General features: G+C 45.1%; 1 protein-coding gene across 1 annotated transcript; it reads left to right on the top strand.

The window, feature by feature from the left end:
- The first annotated feature begins 380 nt into the window (after positions 1-380).
- On the top strand, positions 381-22,850 carry LARP6 (La ribonucleoprotein 6, translational regulator). The gene is made up of 3 exons (XM_070797008.1): positions 381-670; positions 15,904-16,114; positions 21,292-22,850. The coding sequence occupies exons 1-3, from the start codon at positions 471-473 to the stop codon at positions 22,357-22,359; spliced, it is 1,479 nt and encodes a 492-aa protein (XP_070653109.1). The 5' UTR covers positions 381-470; the 3' UTR covers positions 22,360-22,850.
- The last annotated feature ends 365 nt before the right edge of the window (positions 22,851-23,215 follow it).

Here is a 23,215-nt window from a genome sequence, read left to right as displayed (position 1 = left end):
GCGAGGCAGACGGGGAGACGCGCAGGAAGCACAGAAGCCCCTTAAGCTCCTCTCTGTACCTGCCACCCTCAGATTCATCCACAAACTGTGAAGTCAGATGTGCCGCGCCGCTCCCCTCCTCCGGGCAGCCTGGAAAGGAGCGGGCGGGAGGAGGGAGCCCCGGCACGTCCTCGCGGGCTTGGGCCGCGCAAGCCGCGGGCGCGCACTGTGAGGATCGGGGGTCGGGGAATCGGTCCCGGACAGCCCCCTGCGGGAAGACAGCAGAGAGGGCCTTCCCCTTGCGCTGCCCCGCCTGCGCGGGCGCACGGGGTGGTGGCTGCAGCGCGGGGCGGGGCGCCGCGACCCCCGTCCTTCCCGGGGCCGAGCGCTTGCGCCGCCCCCGCCCCTCGTCGCATTAGCCGCCGCCCGGCTGGCTCGGCCTCGCGGCGCGGGGATCCGGCCGCGCCGCAGTCCCGGCTGGCCCGCGAGCCATGGCCCAGCCCGGCGAGGAGACTCTGCCAGGGCCCGAGACCGCGGTGCAGATCCGCGTCGCCATCCAGGAGGCCGAGGACGTGGAGGAGCCGGAGGACGAGGAGGAGGGGGCGGAGGCGCGGGGCGCCGGGGACCCGGCTCGGTACCTCAGTCCGGGCTGGGGCAGCGCCAGCGAGGAGGAGCCGAGCCGCGGGCACAGGTAGGCGCGGCCCGGGCCGGGGTGGTAGCCGCCGACCCCGAGTCCTGGTCGAACCCGAGTTGGGGGGCCACAACTCCGCGGGCCCGGCGGGTCGTCGGCCCGGCCGCCCGGGCGCTGCCCCGGGCCGTCCCGCGGAGTCGGAAGCGGCTCTGGGCGGTAGTCGGTGCCCGGGTCCGCAGTCCGGGAATCCTACCAAGACTCCCGGGGCTGGCGACGGGGATCTGAGGGGCCTGGACGTGGGCATACTCTGGGACCCGGGGTAAGTCCTTCCTGGGCCAGCCTCGCCATCTTCTCTCCGGAGGAGACTCTGCTTGCCTGCTGAATTCAACCAAAGACCCTCCAAAAAAGCCTAACCCAGCCCAGCCTTCACTTCCGGAGCCGCCCCGCCTCCCCAGGAGAGTGGTCCCACCTAGCCTTCACTGGCACCATTGCCATGTGTGCTTCTCGGTCCGAATGGGGCTGGGGCGTGGGGGGCAGGCCAGGCAGAGTTGACACTTGCTGCTGGGAGATCCGAGGACAGTTGATTTCATGATGTAGAGAGCTCACGTGCCCCAATTTGGGATCAGTTCAGGGCATGCTGCTTCATCCTGCCCTGCTGGGGGATTCCCGTTTTCATTCACCTTCTACAGATTTCTGAGCTTGCATCATCATCTTGCTGCCTTGGCATGGGGTTCCTGGGTAATGGGTGGTCAGTCTAGCGCAAGAAACCACCTGTCTAACCTCACCTCTGGGCCCTCATCTCTATTATCAGCCAGAGACCTTAGTTTTGCCTCCACTAACACCCAGGCCTTTCAGGACTGTGGTTTTTCTAACTGCTGTTGACAGGAGATGCGGTATGGAGCATCCATAGAAATGAGGGTAGGGCAGTGCTACAACTTGTAAATTCTGGGAAATTCCACGAGGCACTTCTTAAGAGCCCTCTTTCTTCAGGGACTCAGTGCACACACTTGGAGCTGTCAGAGCTCTGCAGCATTATTCCCTGGCAGGCTCATTTTTACTTCATTGGGAGAATACTCAAGGGTTTGAGGATACAGGGGCCAGAACTATTCCCTTTCACAACCTGATGTTTTCCTAGTGGAAGAGATCTGGGTTTAAGGACCCAGAGTATTCTAGGAGGAAAGTCCAGCCCAGCAATTTAGTGCAGGAAAGCGGGGCCATAGCAGATGACACAAGAGATTAGTACATAATATCAGTACTTTACTGTAAGGTCTGATTTAATCATTCACTCAGCTCTGTGCTTTTTTTTTTTTTTCCTATTTTTTGATTGCAGCATGAGAGAGCATAGTTCCCTGAGCTGGGGTTGAACCTGGGCCCCCTGCAGTGAAAGTGCAGAGTCCTAACCACTGGACCACCATGGACGTCCCCATGCTGAGTATTGAGAGTATAAAAATAATGAGTCACTGACATCTCACAGTCTTAAAAAGGCAGCTACCTAGTCAAAATAATTTCAGAGTTTGTGTCAAATAACCCAGAGTGACTTATTCTGCTGCCTTTATTTGCCTATGACTGTGGCAAAGAGCTGTTACATATCCTGGGGACTACACGTTGAGACTGTACCATTAGCAGGGATCAAAGCCCTCCTTATTTCCCTAGGGAGCCCTAGGAGAACACGGGCCCCCCTTCTTTCAGGGGGCAGGGGCTTCTTATCCTCACCCCTAACGCTTTCCCTCCAGAGCCATCCTCTCTCCCAGCTCCAGGGCTGGAGTGTCGTGGAGTATTCAGCCTGAACCCTCCTGCTGCCCGCTGGCATAGAGTTGACCCCAGATAATCCCTGGGGCTCTTCAGGGTGGTGGAGCTGACAGAGCCCAGCCGGCAAACACCCAGAGCACAAGGAGAGTGCAGCCAAGAATAGGAACCATGCTGTCCCCTGTTTGGGCCAGCCTGGCACAGCAGCCGCCACCGCCCTTTATGAATACTTCTGGACTCCCAGAGCCTGCAGGAGAAAGCCCAGGTTCCTAAACCCACTCCTTGAGGTGGGCATCCACCCATATCATCCCTCAACCCATTGCTTCCTTCCCTGCCTGTTTTAACAATTCCTGCTCCCCAGTGCTGAGCCCCTCCAGAGCCCTGAACACGGGGTGCTGTTCTGTGTCCATCTGTCTTTGCACTCCCACCTCTGATCCCTCTGATTAATTTCTAGTCACCTTAAAACTTTGCATCATCCCCACCATCCTCAGTCCCTACCCCAAAGCCGAGTTTGTGTTCTCTTCTTTGTGTTGTTTAATACTCTGTACACACCACGGTGCTAATTTTGTCTCCCTCGTAAGAATATGAGCTCCATGAATTCAGGAACCACATTGACCTTGTTATCACTGTATCCTTAGCTCCCCAGCACAGCACCTGGCACCTTGTGGGTGCTCTGTATATATCTGTTGGATGAATGTCTCTCTCATCACAGTCACTCCAGGAAGTTGAAATAGTTGTGTGTTTCTCCTCTTCTAGACAGTGAGGTCTTTGAAAGTAGCAACTTTGTCTTAATCTTCATATCCCCAGTACCTAGCCCAGTTCCTGACTTATCCCTGGGGAACAGGGGAAAAATGGAATTAAGGAAAAATCTTTATAACCTCCAAATGTTCACTAGTCTTACCCCTCACCTTGCTTACTAAAAAAGTGTCTTTTCTCTTATTCTCACCTTTTTAACATAAAAAAAAAATCAGACATAAATGTGAAAGAGAAATAATGTGAACATTTGTATATCTACCATCTAAATTAAAGAGTTGTTAGTATTTTGCCATATTTATTTGATGGATATATAATGTGTGATTTTTCCCTAAACTATTTGGAAGTATGTTGTACACAAGATTTATCCCCTAAGTACTTCATTTTGTAGCTTTTAATAATGACATTTTCCTATAAAATCATGATACTGCTATTGCAACTAAGAAAATTAACCATTTCTGTTGTTATTCAGTCCCTCAGTCATGTCTGACTCTTTGAGACCCCATGGACTGCAGCATACCAGGCTTCCCTGTCCTTCCTGTCCTTCACTATTTTCCGGTGCTTGCTCAAACTCGTGTCCATTGAGTCGGTGATGCCGTCCAACCATCTCATCCTCTGTCGCCCCCTTCTCCTCCTGCCCTTAATCTTTCCCAGCACCAAGATCTTTTCCATTAAGTTGGCTCTTTGCATCAGGTGGCCAAAGTATTGGAGCTTCAGCTTCATAACTACCTAATATAATCCCTAAAATAATCTGATAGCCAAGTTCTGTGTTCAGGTTTTCCCTAATTGTCCCACATTACATTTTACAGCTGCTCTTTTCCTCTTCAAACCAGAACACAAGCCAGATCAAAACAGTCGCCTGTTATCTCTCTTTAGAATCTTTCAATCTAGAGCATCCCCACTTTTTAAAATGGTTTCCTAGTTTAGAAATGAGAGCCCAGATGTCTTGATGAATGTTTCACTCTTTGAACTGGTCTGGTTATGTTCTCATCCTCTAGCTTAACTTGCTCCTTTGTACCACGCGTTTCCCATGAGCTCAAGTTAGTGCTAAAGGACTGGTTAGATTCAGTTAAACATTTTGGCAAGAACAATTTGTGGGCACTGCCATGAACTTGTCCTATGACCACAGGCAGCATCCAGCATTTGTGATGCTAAACGACTTCTTAATTAAGGTGATCCCTCCATTGTGATTGACAACATCTGGGCTTCTTGTGGATTTTCTTTGACTTTTCACCTAATGCTGTTAGCATCCACGGATGATCGATGCTTACTTACTTGAGTCAGTTCATTGGAAATTACACATTGATGATTTTCTCATTTTATTATTCTTGGTACATTTATTAGCTGACATTCTTATGTAAAATAGAGCTCTCCCTGATCATCTGGGATTGAACAAGTGTTCCTTTTAAAGAGGCAAGCAGATGGGGAGGTGGGAGGGAGGTTCAAGAGGGAGGGCTATACATATACTTATGGCTGATTTGTGTTGTTGTGTGGCAGAAACCAGCACAACATTTTAAAGCAATTATCCTACAATTAAACAAAAAAAAGAGGCAAGCAGAAACGAGCACTTCCTTTCCTTTTCTCCCTCAGTTTATTTTCTCCCCTCATTTATTGAAAGTTTATTTAAGTTTATTTTTATTTTCTTTCAGTTTCAATGAGATATAATCGACTACAGCATTGTATAAGGTGTACAAAATAATGGTTTGACTTGCTTACATCGTGAAATGATTACCACAGTAAGTTTAGTGAATATCCATCATCTCATATAGATACAAAATTAAAGAAATAGAAAATAATTTTTTCCTTGTGATGAGAACTCTTAGGCTTTACTTTCTGAACATGTTTCATATGTAACCTACAGCAGTGTTAGTTATATTTATCATGTTGTGCATTAGATCTCTCATACTTATTTATCTTATAACTGGAAGTTTGTTATCTTTTGACCACCTTCATCCAATTCCCCCTTCTCTCACCCATCCTCTGCCCCTGGTAACCACAAGTCTAATTTCTTTTTCTGACTTTGTTAGCTTGTTTGTGAGGTATAATTAACCTCCAACACTATGTTATTTCCTGTTACACAGTGATTGTAGTGATTCAATGCTTCTGAACAGTTCAAAATGATCACCACTTAAGTCTAGTTACCATCTCTCACCAAACAAAGATATTACATAATTAGTAACTATATTCCCCATGCTGGACATCTCATACCCGTGACTCATTTATTTTGCACCTGAAAGTTTGCACCTCTTCATCTCCCTCACCCATTTCTCTCCTTCTCTGCCCCTTCCCCTGCAACCATCAGTTTGTTCCCTGAATCTGTTCTGTTCTGTCTGTTCACTTGTTTTTTAGCTTCTGTATATAAGTGAAATCATACAGCGTGTGTCATTCTGGGTCTGACTTATTTCATTCAGCATAATACCCTCTAGTTCCATTCATGTTGCAAATGAGGAGATTTTATTCTTTTTTTTTTTTAATGATTGAAATTCCTGTGTGTGTGTGTGTGTGTGTGTGTGTGTATGTATTCCTCATCTTCTTTATCTGTTCATCTGTTTATGGATACTTAGGTTGCTTCCATATCTTGGCTATTTTAAATTATGCTGTAGTGAACATAGGGGTGGATATATCTTTTATAATTAATATTTTCATTTTCTTCAAATAAATAGGAGTAGAATTCCTAGATCATATGGTAGTTCTATTTTTATTTTTTGAGAACTCTCCATCTTGTTTTCCATAGTGGTGGCACCAACTTACATTCCCATCAGCAGTGCATGAGGGTTCCTTTTTCTGCATATCCTTGCCAACACTTGTTATTTGTTGTCTTTTTGATAATAGCCATTATGACAGCTGTTAGGTAATATCTCATTGTGGCTTTGATTTGTATGTCCCTGTAGTGATACTGAGCATTTTTTAATGTGCCTGTTGGCCATCTCTGTGTCTTCTTTGCTTTCTGATACTAGATAGTCTAGGCTTAATTTATACTTTTGTCATGATATGTATCCATTTCCACAGGAATCCCTGTTTTTTCAAATACTAGGTGGGAGGTATTTAGAACCCAAGGCCTGGAATTAAAAGTGCTAATCTCTACTGGGGCATCATTGCTTTCAAGTCCTTTCAATAGAGCTAGGAAATATATTTTTAACAAATAAGATTATATTGATAATTCCAATTCAGATTTAACATTTCAGGGTTTTTGCTTTATTTAGTTTTTTTAATACTGAAAATCTGATTCTTGGTAACATTACATTTACTTATTTGCATTGTCTTACAGTATGTAAAAATGATTTAAAATATAATTCTAAATATCAGTATGAATAATAAAACCACTGAGCATACCTGCCCTTCATTTAACAAACAAAAACATCTAGGTTTCTTTCTCTCTGTGATGTTTCAGGGCCATTGCACAAGGCTGTCTTTTCCCTTGTTCTGGGTGATGCTAATAGAAGCATTTATTAATGCCAATTGTGGGCCAGGGTTGTTGCTATGTACCTTGTATACATTATCTCTGCTCCGCACCACAAACCATTATTTAGATGTGGAGAGACATTCACTTGCTATACTTTTCCTAGGCCCTAGGAAATATGCCAGAACACCATAGCAGAAGACAGGATTGCAGAAGACAGGATTACAGAGGAAGGAAGGTCCTGATCTCTGTAATACGTATGTAGGAACCCATGGACCAGCCATACATAGCATGGAGCCCTTCCATCTCCAGTGGATCTTCCCAACCCAAGGATCAAACCTTGGTCTCCCACATTGCAGGCAGATTCTTTACCATCTGAGCCCCCAGGGTTGTTCCTCCAAATAATTTACAAATGTAATAAATATTTCACCACTGGTCTGTGCAGCCCAGTCATCTATTTAAAATGTATCCCTTATTTCGATGCTTTGTTTCCATTTCTAGCAGGTTTACAGTCATGATATAATAACTGATCACCACTCCCAGTTTATAGTGTTTTATTTAAAGCAAAACAATAACATAAGCATAAAACTTTTTCACAGTGAAACCCACTAATGACATACTCACTAGAAACCATACTTTATCTCTAAAGGAATCCTGATAAGTAATTTGCCCATACAAAAACAATTCATCTTACCTTGGTGATGCTTTTTAAATTTCTGCTATGTGCAACACTCTGGGTAGAATGAAAAAAAATCAATATGAATCCTACCATCCCAGAACTTAGAACTCAGGACACTAATATATGCACACAAGTAGCTCTAATACAAGTAGACACAAGTACTTGGAGAAGTTGAAATCATTTTCTTCCTGGGAGAGTTGCATTTGAGATGGATCTTGATGTGTGGCTAGGATTCAGACCTGAGAGAGAGGGGTATTCACGGAGATGAGAGCTGCATGCGCAAAGGCATAGAGTCCAGAAACCTTGTGCTATTTACAGGGAACTATAAGTCTTTTATTTGCTTCAAAGGATCTGCATGAAAGTAGACAGAAGTAAATTTGGAAGCTGGTTATAGCCAGACTCTAAGTGCATCTGAATAAAGAGCTAAGGATTGTGCTTTTATTTAATAAGAAATAGAAAAATTATTAGTATTAATGCAGAGCAGTGGTATTTTATAGCTGGTCTTGAAAACGTATAATAAAACACAAAATAGAAGAGACTGTAGCCCAAAATACAACAGGAGGTGGTGGGAGCCTAGAAAGGCTGTTGTGGGGAAGTATGCAGAGGATGCAACAGTGAAAAGGGATGCTGATATCTGAGAGATAATTGAAATTCTTCCTTTAGAACAGTTGCCCAGTCTCTCTGCTTGTCAGTGAAAGATAGCAAGCAACATGCCCTTTTACTTCTCAGGGAAAAAGAAACCGGATAATTTTCTAAAGGAATTGAATGAACTACCTGGTGATCTAGGGCTGCTAAGATAGAGCTGGCACCTGTTTTAAGGCTCCTACTTAATGATTCCCTTCCTGCTCACTCTGAAGCAATGTCTGCCATCTGGCATGCCCCACCCACATATGTAGAGCCACCTAAGGTAGAAAAGGAATAGGAGCATACAGCGAGAGGAGCCTGCACACCTTAGACCTTCATTCTTCAAAATGAATAGCTATGGAACCATAGATCCATACTCCTTATATATGGACTTCTTTCCGAGGACTTCCCTGGTGGCTCAGACAGTAAAGCATCTGTCTACAATGTGAGAGACCTGGGTTTGATCCCTGGGTTGGGAAGATTCCCTGGAGAAGGAAATGGCAACCCACTCCAGTACTCTTGCCTTGAAAATCCCATGGACGGAGGAGCTTGGTGCAGGCTACTATCCATGAGGTCACAAAGAGTCGGGAACGACTGAGCAACCTCACTTTTTTCAAGGTGTACAGTATGGAAAGGGAGAACAAGGAGTCATTTTACAGTGGAGTCACCTGACAAATATGTCAACCAGGTGGTCAGGGTCAGCATCCACAATAATCAGTCATGTTGACAGTATTACCATATGACATGATAAGAATAGACATTTACATCTGTGGCCCTCTTCCCAAAAATTCATGTCTCTGGTCTAAGTATGAGAAAAATATCAGACAAATCTGAATTGAGGGACATTCTACAATATACCTGACCAGTACTCCTCAACATTGTCAAGGGCATCAAAAGCAAGGAATGTCTGAGAAAGTGTCATAGCCGAGAGAAAAGAGTCCCAGTGATTAAATGTAGTATGGGATGAAATCTTGAAACAGAAAAAGGATATCAGGTGAAAACTAAGAAATAAAGTGTGGACTTTAATAATAATGTATCAATACTAGTTCATTAATGGTACCAGACTAATGCAAGATAATAATAGGAGACTTCTGGTGTTGCGTATATGGGACTTCTATGCTATTTTCACAAGTTCTCTAAACTCTAATCTAAAACTATTCTAAAGTAAGTTAATTTAGAAAAACCTTTTAGCAGAAAAAGATGACTTGTTTACCTGTCATGCGAAGGAAATCAATGACATGAAAATTAAATGGGAAAACCGACCCCAGAGGATATAGAGGCAACACTGTTGAAACAAAGGAGACTGTTAAAAATTACATATACTCCAGTTAGTGCCCTGGGGGAATTTAAGATAGTGTATCCATGAAACAGCAACAGGACCGTGTGTAAAATAGTGAATGGGAAACCGCTGTGTAGCACAGGCAGCTCAGCTCGGTGCTCTGAGATGACCTGCAAGGGTGAGCTGGGGAGAGGATGGGAGGGAAGCCCCAGAGGGAGGGGATGTGTGTTTACGTATGGCTGATTCACCTTGTTGTACAGCAGAAACCAGCACAACATTGTAAAGCAATTATACTCCAATTTAAAAAAGAGAAATAAAATAAGACATACATGTAAAAACAGGATGCTCTTAAAGACGAACAGCCTGAAGAAATAAAAAAATGTTTTAAAGACTAAATAATTACTGAAATTTTAAAATTTACTGGAAAAGGTTAGAAAATAATGTCAAGGAAATCTCTTAGCATGTCTTGGATTTACATTCAAAGACAAAATATGAGTGAAAATAATAGATGTGGAGGATCAACACAAGTAGTCAACCAACTAACAGTATTTTAAGAAAAGAAGTGTAATCTTAGCAAATGCCTTCTCCCTGTGGTGACCAGTGTTTATGTAGTCATAATATTAATAATAACCTACAACTGATTGACTTTTAAGTGTTTACTAAATATAGACAAAGAATGAAATAGTTGTTCTGGAAGAGACAATGAATATCAAGAACCATGATGCTAGGAAATAAAGGCACATCTGATAAAATTTGGGAAGTTGGAAATGTAAGAAGAGATGAAGGAAAAGGAGAGATAATAATATGCACATTGTATGTTATGAGGAACTGAGAAATATTTTTTAATGTTGGTGGAATAAGAAACAGAATTTTAAATATATTATTTAAAAATACAGGGAAGGCTAATAGAAAAAAACAAAAATAGCATAAAATTTAAAAGTTGGAAGAGGAGGCTTTCACCCCCCGAAATCATTTTGTATAATAGGATGTGAACAGAGAACTTTGGAAATTGCCGAGTGGTATGTAGAGCTGTGAACTTTAGTTCAGTTCAGTTCAGTCACTCAGTCGTGTCCGACTCTTTCAGACCCCATGAATCGCAGCACGCCAGGCCTCCCTGTCCATCACCAACTCCCGGAGTTCACTCAGACTCACGTCCATCGAGTTGGTGATGCCATCCAGCCATCTCATCCTCTGTCGTCCCCTTCTCCTCCTGCCCCCAATCCCTCCCAGCATCAGAGTCTTTTCCAATGAGTCAACTCTTCACATGAGGTGGCCAAAGTACTGGAGTTTCAGCTTCAGCATCATTCCTTCCAAAGAAATCCCAGGGCTGATCTCCTTCAGAATGGACTGGTTGGATCTCCTTGCAGTCCAAGGGACTGTCAAGAGTCTTCTCCAACACCACAGTGCAAAAGCATCAATTCTTTGGCGCTCAGCCTTCTTCACAGTCCAACTCTCACATCCATACATGACCACTGGAAAAACCATAGCCTTGACTAGACGGACCTTTGTTGGCAAAGTAATGTCTCTGCTTTTCAATATGCTATCTCAGTTGGTCATAACTTTCCTTCCAAGGAGTAAGCGTCTTTTAATTTCATGGGTGCAGTCACCATCTGCAGTGATTTTGGAGCCCAGAAAAATAAAGTCTAGAGAACTATAAGGATCTCCTATAGAAATTAAATGGTTGAACAGAGGTTGCATCTAGGAAGGGGTGGAGTGGGAGATTGTTGCTCTCTCTCCAGGTTCTCTACTATTTTAATTTTTTCTATATATATGTATTACTTTAATTTTAAGAATTATTTTTTATAAGCTATTAATAGGGTCCAAGGGAAAGTAATGAGAACAGTTGGAATGAAAAAGAGAGAACAGATGGGAGACACTGCAGAATAAAATCAGCACTTGATAACGACTCAATTTGGGGGCAAAAGAGGAGGCTGAAAAATGCATTTTAGGTTTTGAGTCTAAGCACAGAGAAGAGAGTATAGGGAAAGTGGCAGGACAATTTGGGAGGAAAGATATGTGGCTATTACAGGATCGTTGCACAATGATTAAAAAGTTGCCAATGTTCGTATATAAAGACTATAAACTTCTTTAATGTTTGTGAAGGATACATGGTCTTTTGTGTTCAAAGGCTGTCACAAGAACCAGGAAATAGTGCAGCAGGCTCCCATATTTAAACTAGGCCTTCCTGCTCTTCCGTGATTCCCCTTGGGAGGTGCACAGTTGCTTCTGACAGCACCCATGCAGAGGGAGGGGTCCTCTGAGTACAAGCAGCTCACCTCTGCACTCATACAGGGATTTTTTTTATCGCCTTCCAGTACTGCCCACCTGCTCTGGAATTTCTGGTTACTTGCCCACCAGGTGCAAATAACCTAGGAGTCACCTCCCAACACATTATGGATTATCTACTGAGAGACTGTGTGAAAATAAGATGAGCTGCCCATGTAGAATGTCTCCTGGTGAGCAGACCTAGGCTCAGTCCTACCCGAGGCTGAGTTCTGCAGAAGGTGACAGTTTGATTCTGGATATATTGATATTGAAGCAATATCGGCCTATCCACATGGAAACATCCGGCCAGCAGTTGGGAATTGATGAGTGGACTTGAGTGAGAGCAGGATGGAGGGGTGGGAGGAGAGGCAGCCTTGAATCAGATGAACCAACCAGCAGCTGAAGTGTGGAGATTGCCAGGGAATAAAGAACCCAAGGAAAGATTCTTGGGGAATACCTGCATTTAGAAATGGGAGGAGAAAGATAAACCTGAAAGGGCAGTCAAATGGGGGGAAAAACTAGAAAAGAACAACTCATGTAAGTCCAGAGGGAGACTGTCAAGAAGAAGGTGACCAACTGTTTCCCATCCTATAGCTGGGGGTGGGAGACTAAGATGGAGAAAAGGCACCCAGGTAGAGCGAATGAATTTTTTGGTGGACGTCCAGACATGCAGATAAGCTTGAGGAAGGCCTGGGCAATCTGACTGGATGAATTTTATTTTCTCAGTCAAGTTGGAGGTAGAATCATCTGCAGAGAATAAAGTCTTCCCATGGGAATAGCAACCTTGGGAAGAATGGGAAGATCTAGCATAGTCACTGAAGAAACGGAGAAGGCACATCATCTTCCTTCCGTTATGTTTTGTTTGCTGTGTTTTATTTGATTAGTGATAGCATCAACTGCTCTGGTTTGGGAGTAGGACTTCTTGGTCTGTGGGTCCTTTCGATGGTCTGGTCACCTCTGATATTAGCCATTTGTCATAACTTTGGTCATTTTGCTCATACCCCTGAGTCCACCCAAAACTCTTTGCTGGTCATTATCGCACATATCACCACATTCCCTGCTAGTTATTGTCACTCTTGTCAGCTGGGCCTAGAATTCCGTGTGCATTTGTAGTTATTTTACCTTGTATATTCAGCCTCTCTTTTTTTTTTAAATTTTTTTTAAATTTTATTTTATTTAACTTTACAACATTGTATTGGTTTTGCCATATATCAACATGAATCTGCCACAGGCATACATGTGTTCCCCATCCTGAACCCTTCTCCCTCCTCCCTCCGCATACCATCCCTCTGCGTCGTCCCAGTGCACCAGCCCCAAGCATCCAGTATCGTGCATCGAACCTGGACTGGCGACTCATTTCAAATATGATATTATACATATTTCAATGCCATTCTCCCAAATCATCCCACCCTCTCCCTCTCCCACAGAGTCCAAAAGACTGTTCTATACATCAGTGTCTCTTTTGCTGTCTCGTATATAGGGTTATTGTTACCATCTTTTTAAATTCCATATATATGCGTTAGTATACTGTATTGGTGTTTTTCTTTCTGGCTTACTTCACTCTGTATAATAGGATCCAGTTTCATCCACCTCATTAGAACTGATTCAAATGTATTCTTTTTAATGGCTGAGTAATACTCCATTGTGTATATGTACCACAGCTTTCTTATCCGTTCATCTGCTGATGGACATCTAGGTTGCTCTATTTTAACTATTGTCTAGGGCAATAGACACTTTCTCTAAAATGAAAATTTATCTTTCCATCTTGCATTACCTTTTTCATTTCATTGTCCCACTGATATTTTTCCTGTGGCATGTTTTGAAGACCTCTTTTCTCAGTATAGTTTACTATCCTAGGATTTGGCTGTAAGTAGGAGAAAACCCAACTAACAAGTGAATTAAACAGAATTTTATCTTTCTCTTATAATAATAGTTCTGCAAGTAGTTAGTTGTATCAGTTGGTTCAGTAACTTGGTAATGTCAGAAAACCAATAATGAAAATAAACCAGACCAAGCTGATTCTCTTAGCCTTTTCCTTATGGTAGTAAAATTGCTGCTATTGCTCCAGCCATTACATCCACACTCAAAACAGATAAAAGGTGAAAGGACAAGGCCAAGAGATGTTCACTGGTATGTTATTGGCCATAACGTGACCAATGGCTGCCATGTGTAAGAGAGACGGGAAAGTGAGCATTTAGTTTTCATAGCCTCCACAGTAAAGGAGGGTAAGTGGGAAAGAGTTTGCTGTTAAACGTCAGGTGAGTCAGACTGGTGTCTGCCACAGGTGCCCTTTAGGACTTCTGAAACATTCAGCTTATCTGTTTAAGTTGCACTTGACCTGTTGTCTCTAATGGGCTGCCTTAATGTATGCCCCTAGTTTATCATCACATTTTTAAAAAGCCTTTGTAAAAAACATAGTCTTAAAATTAGTCTCTCTGTTGTTTTTTTTTTTTTTTCTTTACAAATGTACACATTTGTCTTGTGACATCAGTAAGGTATTTTAAAAAACCACTTCCAAACTATCTACAGGCAAATAAATAAAACACTTCATTTTAAAAATCAACCAATGTCTGTATTTTATGCTAAATATAATTTCTGGATTTGAAAAATTAAGGTAGATTTATTTAGTTTTTTCCTCTCCTGCCAGAATATTTGATTTTTGTTCTCATTTTGACTCTTACACAATTGCTTTTTTTTTTTTAAGGTTGTGAGACAGTGAAAATTTTACTGAAGTTGAAGGACTTATGTGTATGAGTCTTTTTTGACTATCAACTGTCACATTCATAGATTCTTTTACTTTACGAACCTCATTTTTAATTGGTTCATTGTTTATATGAACTCTCTAATTCCTTTTGGAGAAGGAAATGGCAACGCACTCCAGTATTCTTGCCTGGAAATCCCATGGACACAGGAACCTTGCAGGCTACAGTCCACGGGGTCACAAAGAGTCGGACACGACTGAGCGACTGAGCACGCATGCGCCCACCAAGCCCTTTGGGGAGCCTGGCAAGTTCTCCCAACACACTGGAAGTGCCTTGAGTGCTTTAGAAAGAGTAGGATCATTTAGGGGATTAGGTGTGTGCCTCCATCCCAAGAGATGCTCTCTGCTCAGAACATGTTGACAGAAGTCCTGGGTCTGATGTCCTAGACATCAAAGTCCTAGGCATCAAACTGCCACAAAGGAGAGCAGTTCTTTTTCTTTTCTCTGGAAGTAATTTTAACCAGTCCTTTGTATTGAATTATAAATACAGCGTTTATATAATACATAATTTGGTAATTAAATATACAAAAGAGAATTCACTTTTGATAACTTCTAATAATCGTATCAACTATGATGTGGATAACCAGAAATTCCTTAAAATATTATGAAGATTTTGTAGTCTCTTCATGAAATATTGGCCTTCTTAAAAAAGCTTTGCCCCAGTACTTCTTTGCCTAGTCCTCCTGTCCTAATATTCTGGGAGAGAGGGAGAGGAAGTGTGTCCAGGTGGAGCTGCTGGGGAAAGGGATTCATTCAGAGGGGCCCCAGTGAATGAGATTGTTTCCAGATTCCACGCAGTGTCCCAACATAATATGGAAGGTATCATCTGAGCTGACTTTGGAGACAGAAAATTTGAGTTTTAATCCTTTATCTGGCACTTATGAATGAATAAATGAATGTATCACTTACTGAGCTGTCAGGGTATTCATAGATCTTTCCACAAATTAATTAATCTTCATACAGCCCTATTAAGAAAGTGATAATCGTGAATCCCGATTTACAGCTAGTAAGTACTGAGGTGTGGCAGTGGAGTTCTTGCCTAAGTTGACTCAGCTAATAAATGTTGGTGTCAGGATTCAAACTCAGGCAGCCTAACTCTAGAACCCCAGGGCTGTTAGTCACTCTGCTGAACAGTCTTGTAGAAATAGGGATTTGTAGGGTGGAGTGGGGAGGGAAGAATAAGCAGGGTGTATGAAAAGCATGCTGTCAACGGCAGAGCAACATAACTGTTAATAGACGGTTAAACAAAAACTTGATTTCTTAGCTAGTTAGGGGCAAACCATCCCCTTGTGGCCATGTGATTCTCACCTCTGAGGAGTCCAGTTCAGATACGAGCCATTACAGTTTCCTGCAGCCGCTCTAACAAAGAGCCACAAACTGCGTGGTTTAGAACAGCAGAGGTGTATTGCTTCAGAGTTCTGGAGGCTGGCAGTCCAAGATCAAGATGTCAGCAGGGGCTGGCTACCTCTTGAGGTGCTGGGAAGGGTCTGTGCAGGCCTGTCCCCTAACTTCTGGTGGTTTGCTGGCAATCTTAAGACACTCCTCGACTTGTGCCACACCTCCCCGACCTCTGCCTTCATTCATCCTCACACGGTACTCTCCCTACTCTGAGTGGAATAGAGCCCACCCCCAACTCTAGTATGATCTCATCCTTTCATTACACTTGCAAGACGTTTTTCCCAAATATCATCACACTCTGACACATCGGGGGTTGAGACTTCCACATATGAAACTTGGGGAGATTAGAGTTCAACCCCTAACACTTCATGTCCCCTCTGGTTCTCAGTGGCGCCACGACAAGTTGGGGTGAGAATGAGCGTGATGACCTGGAGCAGGAGTGGCAGCCGCCGGACGAGGAGTTAATCAAGAAGCTGGTGGACCAGATCGAATTCTACTTTTCTGATGAAAACCTGGAGAAAGACGCCTTCCTGCTCAAGCACGTGAGGAGGAACAAGCTGGGATATGTGAGTGTCAAGCTACTCACCTCCTTCAAAAAGGTGAGGCTTCATTCTCAGAAGCTGCTCTGAGGATTTCAGGGGTGCTGTGGGTTGTGGTTCTAAATATTTTTTACCCCCTTGAAACCTGATAACTAACAACTTTTTATTTCCTCTGAGCCCTGAAAAAGAGGGAAAAAATGATCCAAAGAAGGGATTTAGGATCATTATTAAGAATGTCCTCCAAGAAACTACCCTGGTGGTCCAGTGGTTAAGAATCTGCCTTCCATTACAGGGGACACAGGTTCAATTCCTGGTTGGGCAACTCAGATCCCACATGCCACTGGGCAACTGAGCCTGTGCTCTGCAACTAAGATCCTACACAACCAAATAAATAAATGAAAAGAATGTCCTCCTACACCATTGAAAGGGTCCTGGGTATCGAGATAAATCTCAGCTGGTAGCAGTTATGACATGACATTCCTTGTCTTAGCAAAGTTTAAGCACTCTTGCTGGGCAAGTGGGTGGCCGGGAGCATGCTTTGCCAGGACAGGGGGGCTCAGAGGCCTTGAGAGACACCTACCAGGCCTTGTCGTTGTTCAGTCGCTAAGTTTGTCTGACTCTTTGCAACCCTGTGGACTGCAGCATGCCAGGCTTCCCTGTCCTTCACTGTCTCCTGGAGGTTGCACAAGTTCGTATCCATTGAGTCGGTGATGCTATCTAACCATCTCATCCTCTGCCTCCCCCTTCTCCTATTGCCTTCAGTCTTTCCCAGCATCAGGGACTCCAATGACTTGCCTCTTCATATCAGGTGGCCAAAGTATTGGAGCTTCAGCTACCAGGCCTAGAAATACATGAAATCTAAGCTTTTCATTTGTGGAATTGAGTAAATAAGAGGTTCAGGTTCAGGAAGGCCCATCTCAGTCTGGGAGATGGGCCTTCTCCAAGACTCCAGCCACCTTTGCTGTGTAATGCCAACATCCTCATCTATTTCTCTGCTGTATAGATCCAGCAACTGGGTTGTACTTTTCCTACTTGTTGATGAGGTGACAGGCCAGTTGGAGTAAGAACTCGGTGTCTCCCTTGGGGGAAGTGTATTTACTAGAATGGAAAAGCCCATGTGGCCTGTTGCATAACGGGATGTGTAACGAGTAGGTCCCAGCCTATGCTGCTGGTGTACTTGGTTAGAGAGCCCTGGAAGGAGCTTTCCTCCCAGAGTTCTTCTCTGCCTTGCCTATTAGAATTCTCTGCCCTCTTCTCTTGATCTCCTTCCTTTATTCATTCACCAAACATATTTATTCTATATGCTGAGTGCTGTGTTAGTCATAGGATACACAGAATGAATATGGCATTCTCCATGCCCTGGCAAAGTCCAATCAAAGGGAGAGACCAGTGAAGGATCACAATATGACCATCAATAGATCACATCAAGAGATTGCCACCAATGTAATCACAATAGACCATCAACCTGCAACAGAAAAGAACAAAGTACTATTTGGAGCTAATTGATCAGAACAGCTAACCCTGTGTGGAAGATTGAGAAGCCTTCCCAGAATTGGTGACATTGAAATAGGATCTTGGAGGATGAGTAGGAGTTTTCAAGGTAGAGGAGAAGGGAAGGGGCATTTCAGGCTATGAAGGACAGCCCACTCTGCCTCCTCACAGTACTTCTGCCACCAGATGTGAAGGAGGTTTACCCACACCAAGCAATTCTGCGACACCAGCTGGATCTCCTGTGGTCTGACTCAGTTCTGGCACCATCTACCTGGAGATGGCATCAGGTCCCACAGGTTAAGGATTCTGCACCCCTCTTCAGGTGCCAATCACAAGTAGCACATCCCCAGAATCCACAACTTCTGTCCAACCCGGCTACAAATCAGAGGTTCTGATGACCCTTTGGCTTTGATTATTTGCTACAACAGCACACAGAACTTAGGAAAAAGCTTAATTACATTTACCAGTTTATTAAAGAATAAGGTAAAGGATACAGATGAACCTCCAGATGCAGAGACACATAGGGCAGGGTCTGGGAGGGTCCTGAGTGTAGAAGCTTCTGTCCCCATGGAATTGGGCTGTGACACCCTCCTGGCAGGTTGGATGTGTTCACCAGCCTAGAATCTCTCCAAACCCTGCGTGTTTGGACTTTTTATTGGGCCTTCATCAAGTCGTCATGATCAGTTATAACTGCAGTTCCTGCCCCTCTCCCCTCTCTGGAGAATGGCAGGCTGGGCTGAAAGCTCCAAGCTTCAAATCATGACTGGTCTTTCTGGTAACCAGCCCCGCCCCATCCAAGAGCCCACCCAGAGTCACCTTATTAGAACAAAAGATGCTCCTGTGCTCCTGTGGTTGTTTAGTCACTGAGTCACTTCCGCCCCTTTTGGGACCCAATGGACTGTAGCCAGGCTCCTCTATCCATGGGATTTCCCAGGCAAGAACACTGGAGTGGGTTGCCATTTCCTTCTCCAGGGGATCTTCCTGACCCAGGGATCGAACCCAAGTCTCCTGCATTGCATGTGGATTCTTTATCACTGCATCCTCTGGAAAGCTGCTTCTTGTGCTCTTATCACTCAGAAAAGTTACAAAGGTCTTAGGAACTCAGTGCTAATACCAGGGATGAAGACCAAATAAATATATTTCTTAATGTAAATCACAGTATCACACATGCCCAGAGAACAGTGAGCAAGCCCTCACATGGAAGGTGTTTGTGGGGGACCCCAGTGGAATCATCCTGTACCTTCCTTTTTTTCCTCCACAGGGACTCTTAAAGCGAGCCTAATTTTGTTTCATGCTTCCCATGTAGCTCAGTTGGGAAAGAATCTGTCTGCAATGCAGAAGACCTGTGTTCAATTCCTGGGTTGGGTAGATCCCCTGGAGAAGGACGTGGCTACCCACTCCAGTATTCTTGCCGGGAGAATCCCAAAGACAGAGGACCCTGGCAGGCTATAGTCCATGGGGTCGCAGGAGTCGGACACAACTTAGCGACGCACTTGACTTGTATTTTGTTTCACTTTTAAGCTGCCACTTAACTGGATCTGTTTAGGAGCGTTCTCCTCTGTTGAAAACTGGCTGCAGAATAGACACAGACTCTCCAACAGCTCCAAAATAATAGCAAAGACCTTTTTCATTCTAAAAGATTTCCTGCTAATCATAATAGGAAGCATATATAATAAAGGTAGGGACTTCCTACAAAGAAGGCAATGGCACCCCACTCCAATATTCTTGGCTGGAAAATCCCATGGACAGAGGAGCCTGGTAGGCTGCAGTCCATGGGGTCACTAAGGGTCGGACACGACTGAGCGACTTCACTTTGACTTTTCACTTTCATGCATTGGAGAAGGAAATGGCAACCCACTCCAGTGTTCTTGCCTGGAGAATCCCAGGAACAGGGGAGCCTAGTGGGCTGCCGTCTATGGGGTCGCACAGAGTCAGACACGACTGAAGTGATGCAGCAGCAGCAGCAGCAGCGGCGGCGGCGGCTTCCCAGGTGGCACTAGTGGTAAAAAACCCACCTACCAATGCAGGAGACGTAAGAAATGCAGATTCGATCCCCTGGAGGAGGGCATGGCAACCCGCTCCAGTATTCTTGTCTGGAGAATCGCATGGACAGAGGAGCCTGGTAGGCTATGGTCCATAGGGTCGCAAAGAGTCAGACATGACTGAAGCAACTTAACCTGCCAAGCGTTACAAAGGTAACTAACAGGGCAATCACAGAGCTTCACAAAGTTTTACCAAGCTCTAGTAACTGTACAAAGATGGCAGCTGCCTGGCTCCTCTTCCCAGATTATACCTGGACACTCCTTCTCCAGGCTCACAGACCCAGGCTTGGGATGCTTGGTCCTAACTGAGGTTTTCTAGTGGCCCTGACTCCTGGCTTTGAGCAGCAGGTGCTGGGTCCTGCTTCTCTCTGGATTGGGCATGGTCTTCCAGCAGCTTCTCCAGCCCTCTAAAGCCAGGTTGCCCTGGCCTCCCCCAACACTCCTTGTCTTCACCTCTCTCCTGAGTTCTCCCTCCCTGACCAGCAACAGACAAGGCTCCCCTATGTTTCACCCCACAGAGCCACTGTGTGGGTGTCCCATGACCCAGAACTGTCCCTTGGTCATTTTCTTCACGTTTTCTGGGTCCCTCATTGACTCTGTCCACCTGAAGTCCAACCTTTTGCCTGGATCTGCTTCTCTCTGCCCTTGGCTCATGCTACCGTGATCAGCCCTGAGTCTGTTTGTAGGTGACACGTGATTCCCAAATCCCAAGCCCCAGTCTGGGCCATTTCACCCAGAGGCCACAGGACAGTGGACAGTGCCCTCTCCACAGGAGCTTGGCAGTACCAGTTCCCACACCTGCCCTGTTTGGGAGCCCTCCCTTCTTCGTTCCGGGAAGTTTCTGTTTGAGTCAGGGTGCCTCTGCCCACTGTCTGCACTGGCTCAGGTTACCCACCCCACCCACCTCCGCTGGCTCTTTGAGATGACTCATTCTCCATGGCATTCCCTTTCCCGGAAGTGGGCCTCTCGAAAATTACTGTTTTACAGTATAAATATAGCTTCCCTGGGCTGTAGCATTGATACACACAATTTCCACTAAAAGAAGAGGAGTGAGGGAGATATTGAAAGATCTTTTGGCACCTTCTGTGTATTAAATGCAGAAATATCACTTCAGAGAAGGATTCGAATGTTAAAATCTCCAGATCCTGTCAAAACGGTAGCATGTAATATTTGAAATATGGATACCACATAATATTTATTGAATACTCTGTGAGCTGGACACTGCCCTAAGTTTTATATAAATGTGTATCTGGGTGTAGATATGTATATATTTCTCTATTCATTTAATTCTTATGACAGTTCTCTGAGGTAGGCAATATTAATATCTCCATTTTACAAATGAGAAAGTTGGGGTACTGAGAGACTGAATTAGTCTTCAGGTCTTACTGCCAGCCAGAGGTGGACCTTGGAATTTTGTATCCAATAGACTTGTTTTGGATTTAACCTCTCCAACTGCACAGAATAGAATATTTCCATCACCTCAGAAAGGTCTGTTGGGCATCAGTGCTCTAAACCATCCCACCTTGTTCATAATTATAGAGAGTGTGTTCGTTCACTCACTAGGTTTTTGAGTGCCTGCACACACCAGGTATGATTCCAGATCCTGGTGTTACGGGGGTAGGGAAAGGAGGGAGGGCGATTATAGAGGGCGCCAGGAGGACAAGGACAATAGGTACCATTTCCAATCTGCTCTGTGTTCTTCAGGTGAAACACCTTACCCGGGACTGGAGAACCACAGCTCACGCCTTAAAGTACTCAGTGACCCTGGAGTTGAACGAGGACCACCGCAAGGTGAGGAGGACCACCCCTGTCCCACTCTTCCCCAACGAGAACCTCCCCAGCAAGATGCTCCTGGTCTATGACCTCTACCTGTCCCCCAAGCTGTGGGCCCTGGCCACCCCCCAGAAGAATGGAAGGGTTCAGGAGAAGGTGATGGAACATCTGCTCAAGCTCTTCGGGACCTTCGGAGTCATCTCGTCAGTGCGAATGCTCAAACCCGGGCGAGAGCTGCCCCCTGATATCCGCAGGATCAGCAACCGGTACAGCCAAGTGGGGACCCAAGAGTGTGCCATTGTGGAGTTCGAGGAGGTGGAAGCAGCCATCAAAGCCCACGAGTTCATGATCACAGAGTCTCAGGGCAGGGAAAGCATGAAAGCTATCCTGATTGGCATGAAGCCACCCAAAAAGAAACCATCCAAAGAGAAGAATCAGGACGAAGAACCCACCTCGAGCATCCACCTGAATAAGTCCCTCAACAGGAGAGTCGAGGAGCTGCAGTACATGGGGGACGAGTCTTCCGCCAACAGCTCCTCCGACCCTGAGAGTAATCCGACATCCCCTATGGCTGGCCGGCGACATGCCGTTGCCAACAAGCTCAGCCCTTCCAGCCACCAGAATCTCTTTCTGAGCCCCAATGCCTCCCCGTGCTCCAGTCCTTGGAGCAGCCCCTTGGCTCAGCGCAAAGGGGTCTCCAGAAAATCCCCACTGGCCGAAGAAGGCAGGCTGAACACAAGCGCCAGTCCTGAGATCGTCCGCAAATGCGCGGACTACTCCTCGGACAGCAGCGTCACTCCCTCTGGCAGCCCCTGGGTTCGCAGGCGCCGTCAAGCCGAGATGGGGCCGCAGGAGAAGAGCCCTCGAGCGAGTCCCCTGCTCTCTCGGAAGATGCAGACTGCAGATGGGCTACCTGTGGGGGTACTGAGGTTGCCCAGAGGCCCTGACAACACCAGAGGGTTCCATGGTGGACACGAGAGGAGCAGGGCCTGTGTATAAATACCTTCTAATTTTAATACCAGCTCCACTGAACATCGCCTTTGTTTTCAAGGTTCTGACAAATACCTGGCATGACATTGAAAGAAATTAATGTCCCCTTGGAAAGATTTTGTATACCTGTAGACCTCTTAATTTATATATTTGTAATATATATGAATTGCCTGGTATGCTCTGGTTTTAAGACCATCTTCTAGTTCAGAACACCCATTCCTCCCAGCATGACCATTATTTTGATAATACCCAACTTGTGTGAATGGCTCTGCAGGGCTTTGGGACAGAGGCTGCCCAGAGAGGGCCTGGCAGTGGGTCTCTTCTTCGGGGCAGGATTCTTCTCTCCAGTGACTGAGCTGTCCTCAGTTGGCCATGCAAGGGCTTCCTGAATGCCCAAAGGAGTTCTGTTGTACAACCGCAACGAATTAAGCCAGTAGCATGGTGTTTTATATGACCAAATGTATGTTTCCTGTCAAGTGAATAAATAATAAAACACCTAACAGGGAGTGTTGGCTCTGAACCCATAGACTGTGCCTAATGTGCATCTGACAAGGTGTCGGTGGTGTCATGAGGCTCCAAGGAGCTTAACAGAGACACATTTCCTGAATGTGCCCCAGGGCTCTCCTTGGGGCTCCTAGCAGCCTGAGAGGTCAGCGGAGTTTTTGCAGATGTTGTTCAGTCTCTGTTGTGCCCGACTCTTTGTCACCTTATGGACTGCAGCACCCTATCCCAAGCTTCCCTATCCTTCACCGTCTCCCGGAGCTTGGTTAAACTCATGTCCTTTGAGTCAATGATGCCATCCAACCATCTCATCCTCTGTCACCCCCTTCTCCTCCTGTCCTCAATCTTTCCCAGCATCAGAGTC

This window comes from Bos indicus, chromosome 10, assembly GCF_029378745.1.
Source record: "Bos indicus isolate NIAB-ARS_2022 breed Sahiwal x Tharparkar chromosome 10, NIAB-ARS_B.indTharparkar_mat_pri_1.0, whole genome shotgun sequence".
NCBI classification, from domain to species: domain Eukaryota; kingdom Metazoa; phylum Chordata; class Mammalia; order Artiodactyla; family Bovidae; genus Bos; species Bos indicus.
This window is presented reverse-complemented; position numbering and strand designations above follow the sequence as displayed.

Coding starts and splice junctions, on each gene's coding strand:
- LARP6 (XM_070797008.1), top strand. CDS start 471: ATGGCCCAGCCCGGCGAGGAGACTCTGCCAGGGCCCGAGACCGCGGTG. Junction 671..15,903: donor GAGCCGAGCCGCGGGCACAG/GTAGGCGCGGCC, acceptor TCTGGTTCTCAG/TGGCGCCACGACAAGTTGGG. Junction 16,115..21,291: donor TACTCACCTCCTTCAAAAAG/GTGAGGCTTCAT, acceptor TGTGTTCTTCAG/GTGAAACACCTTACCCGGGA.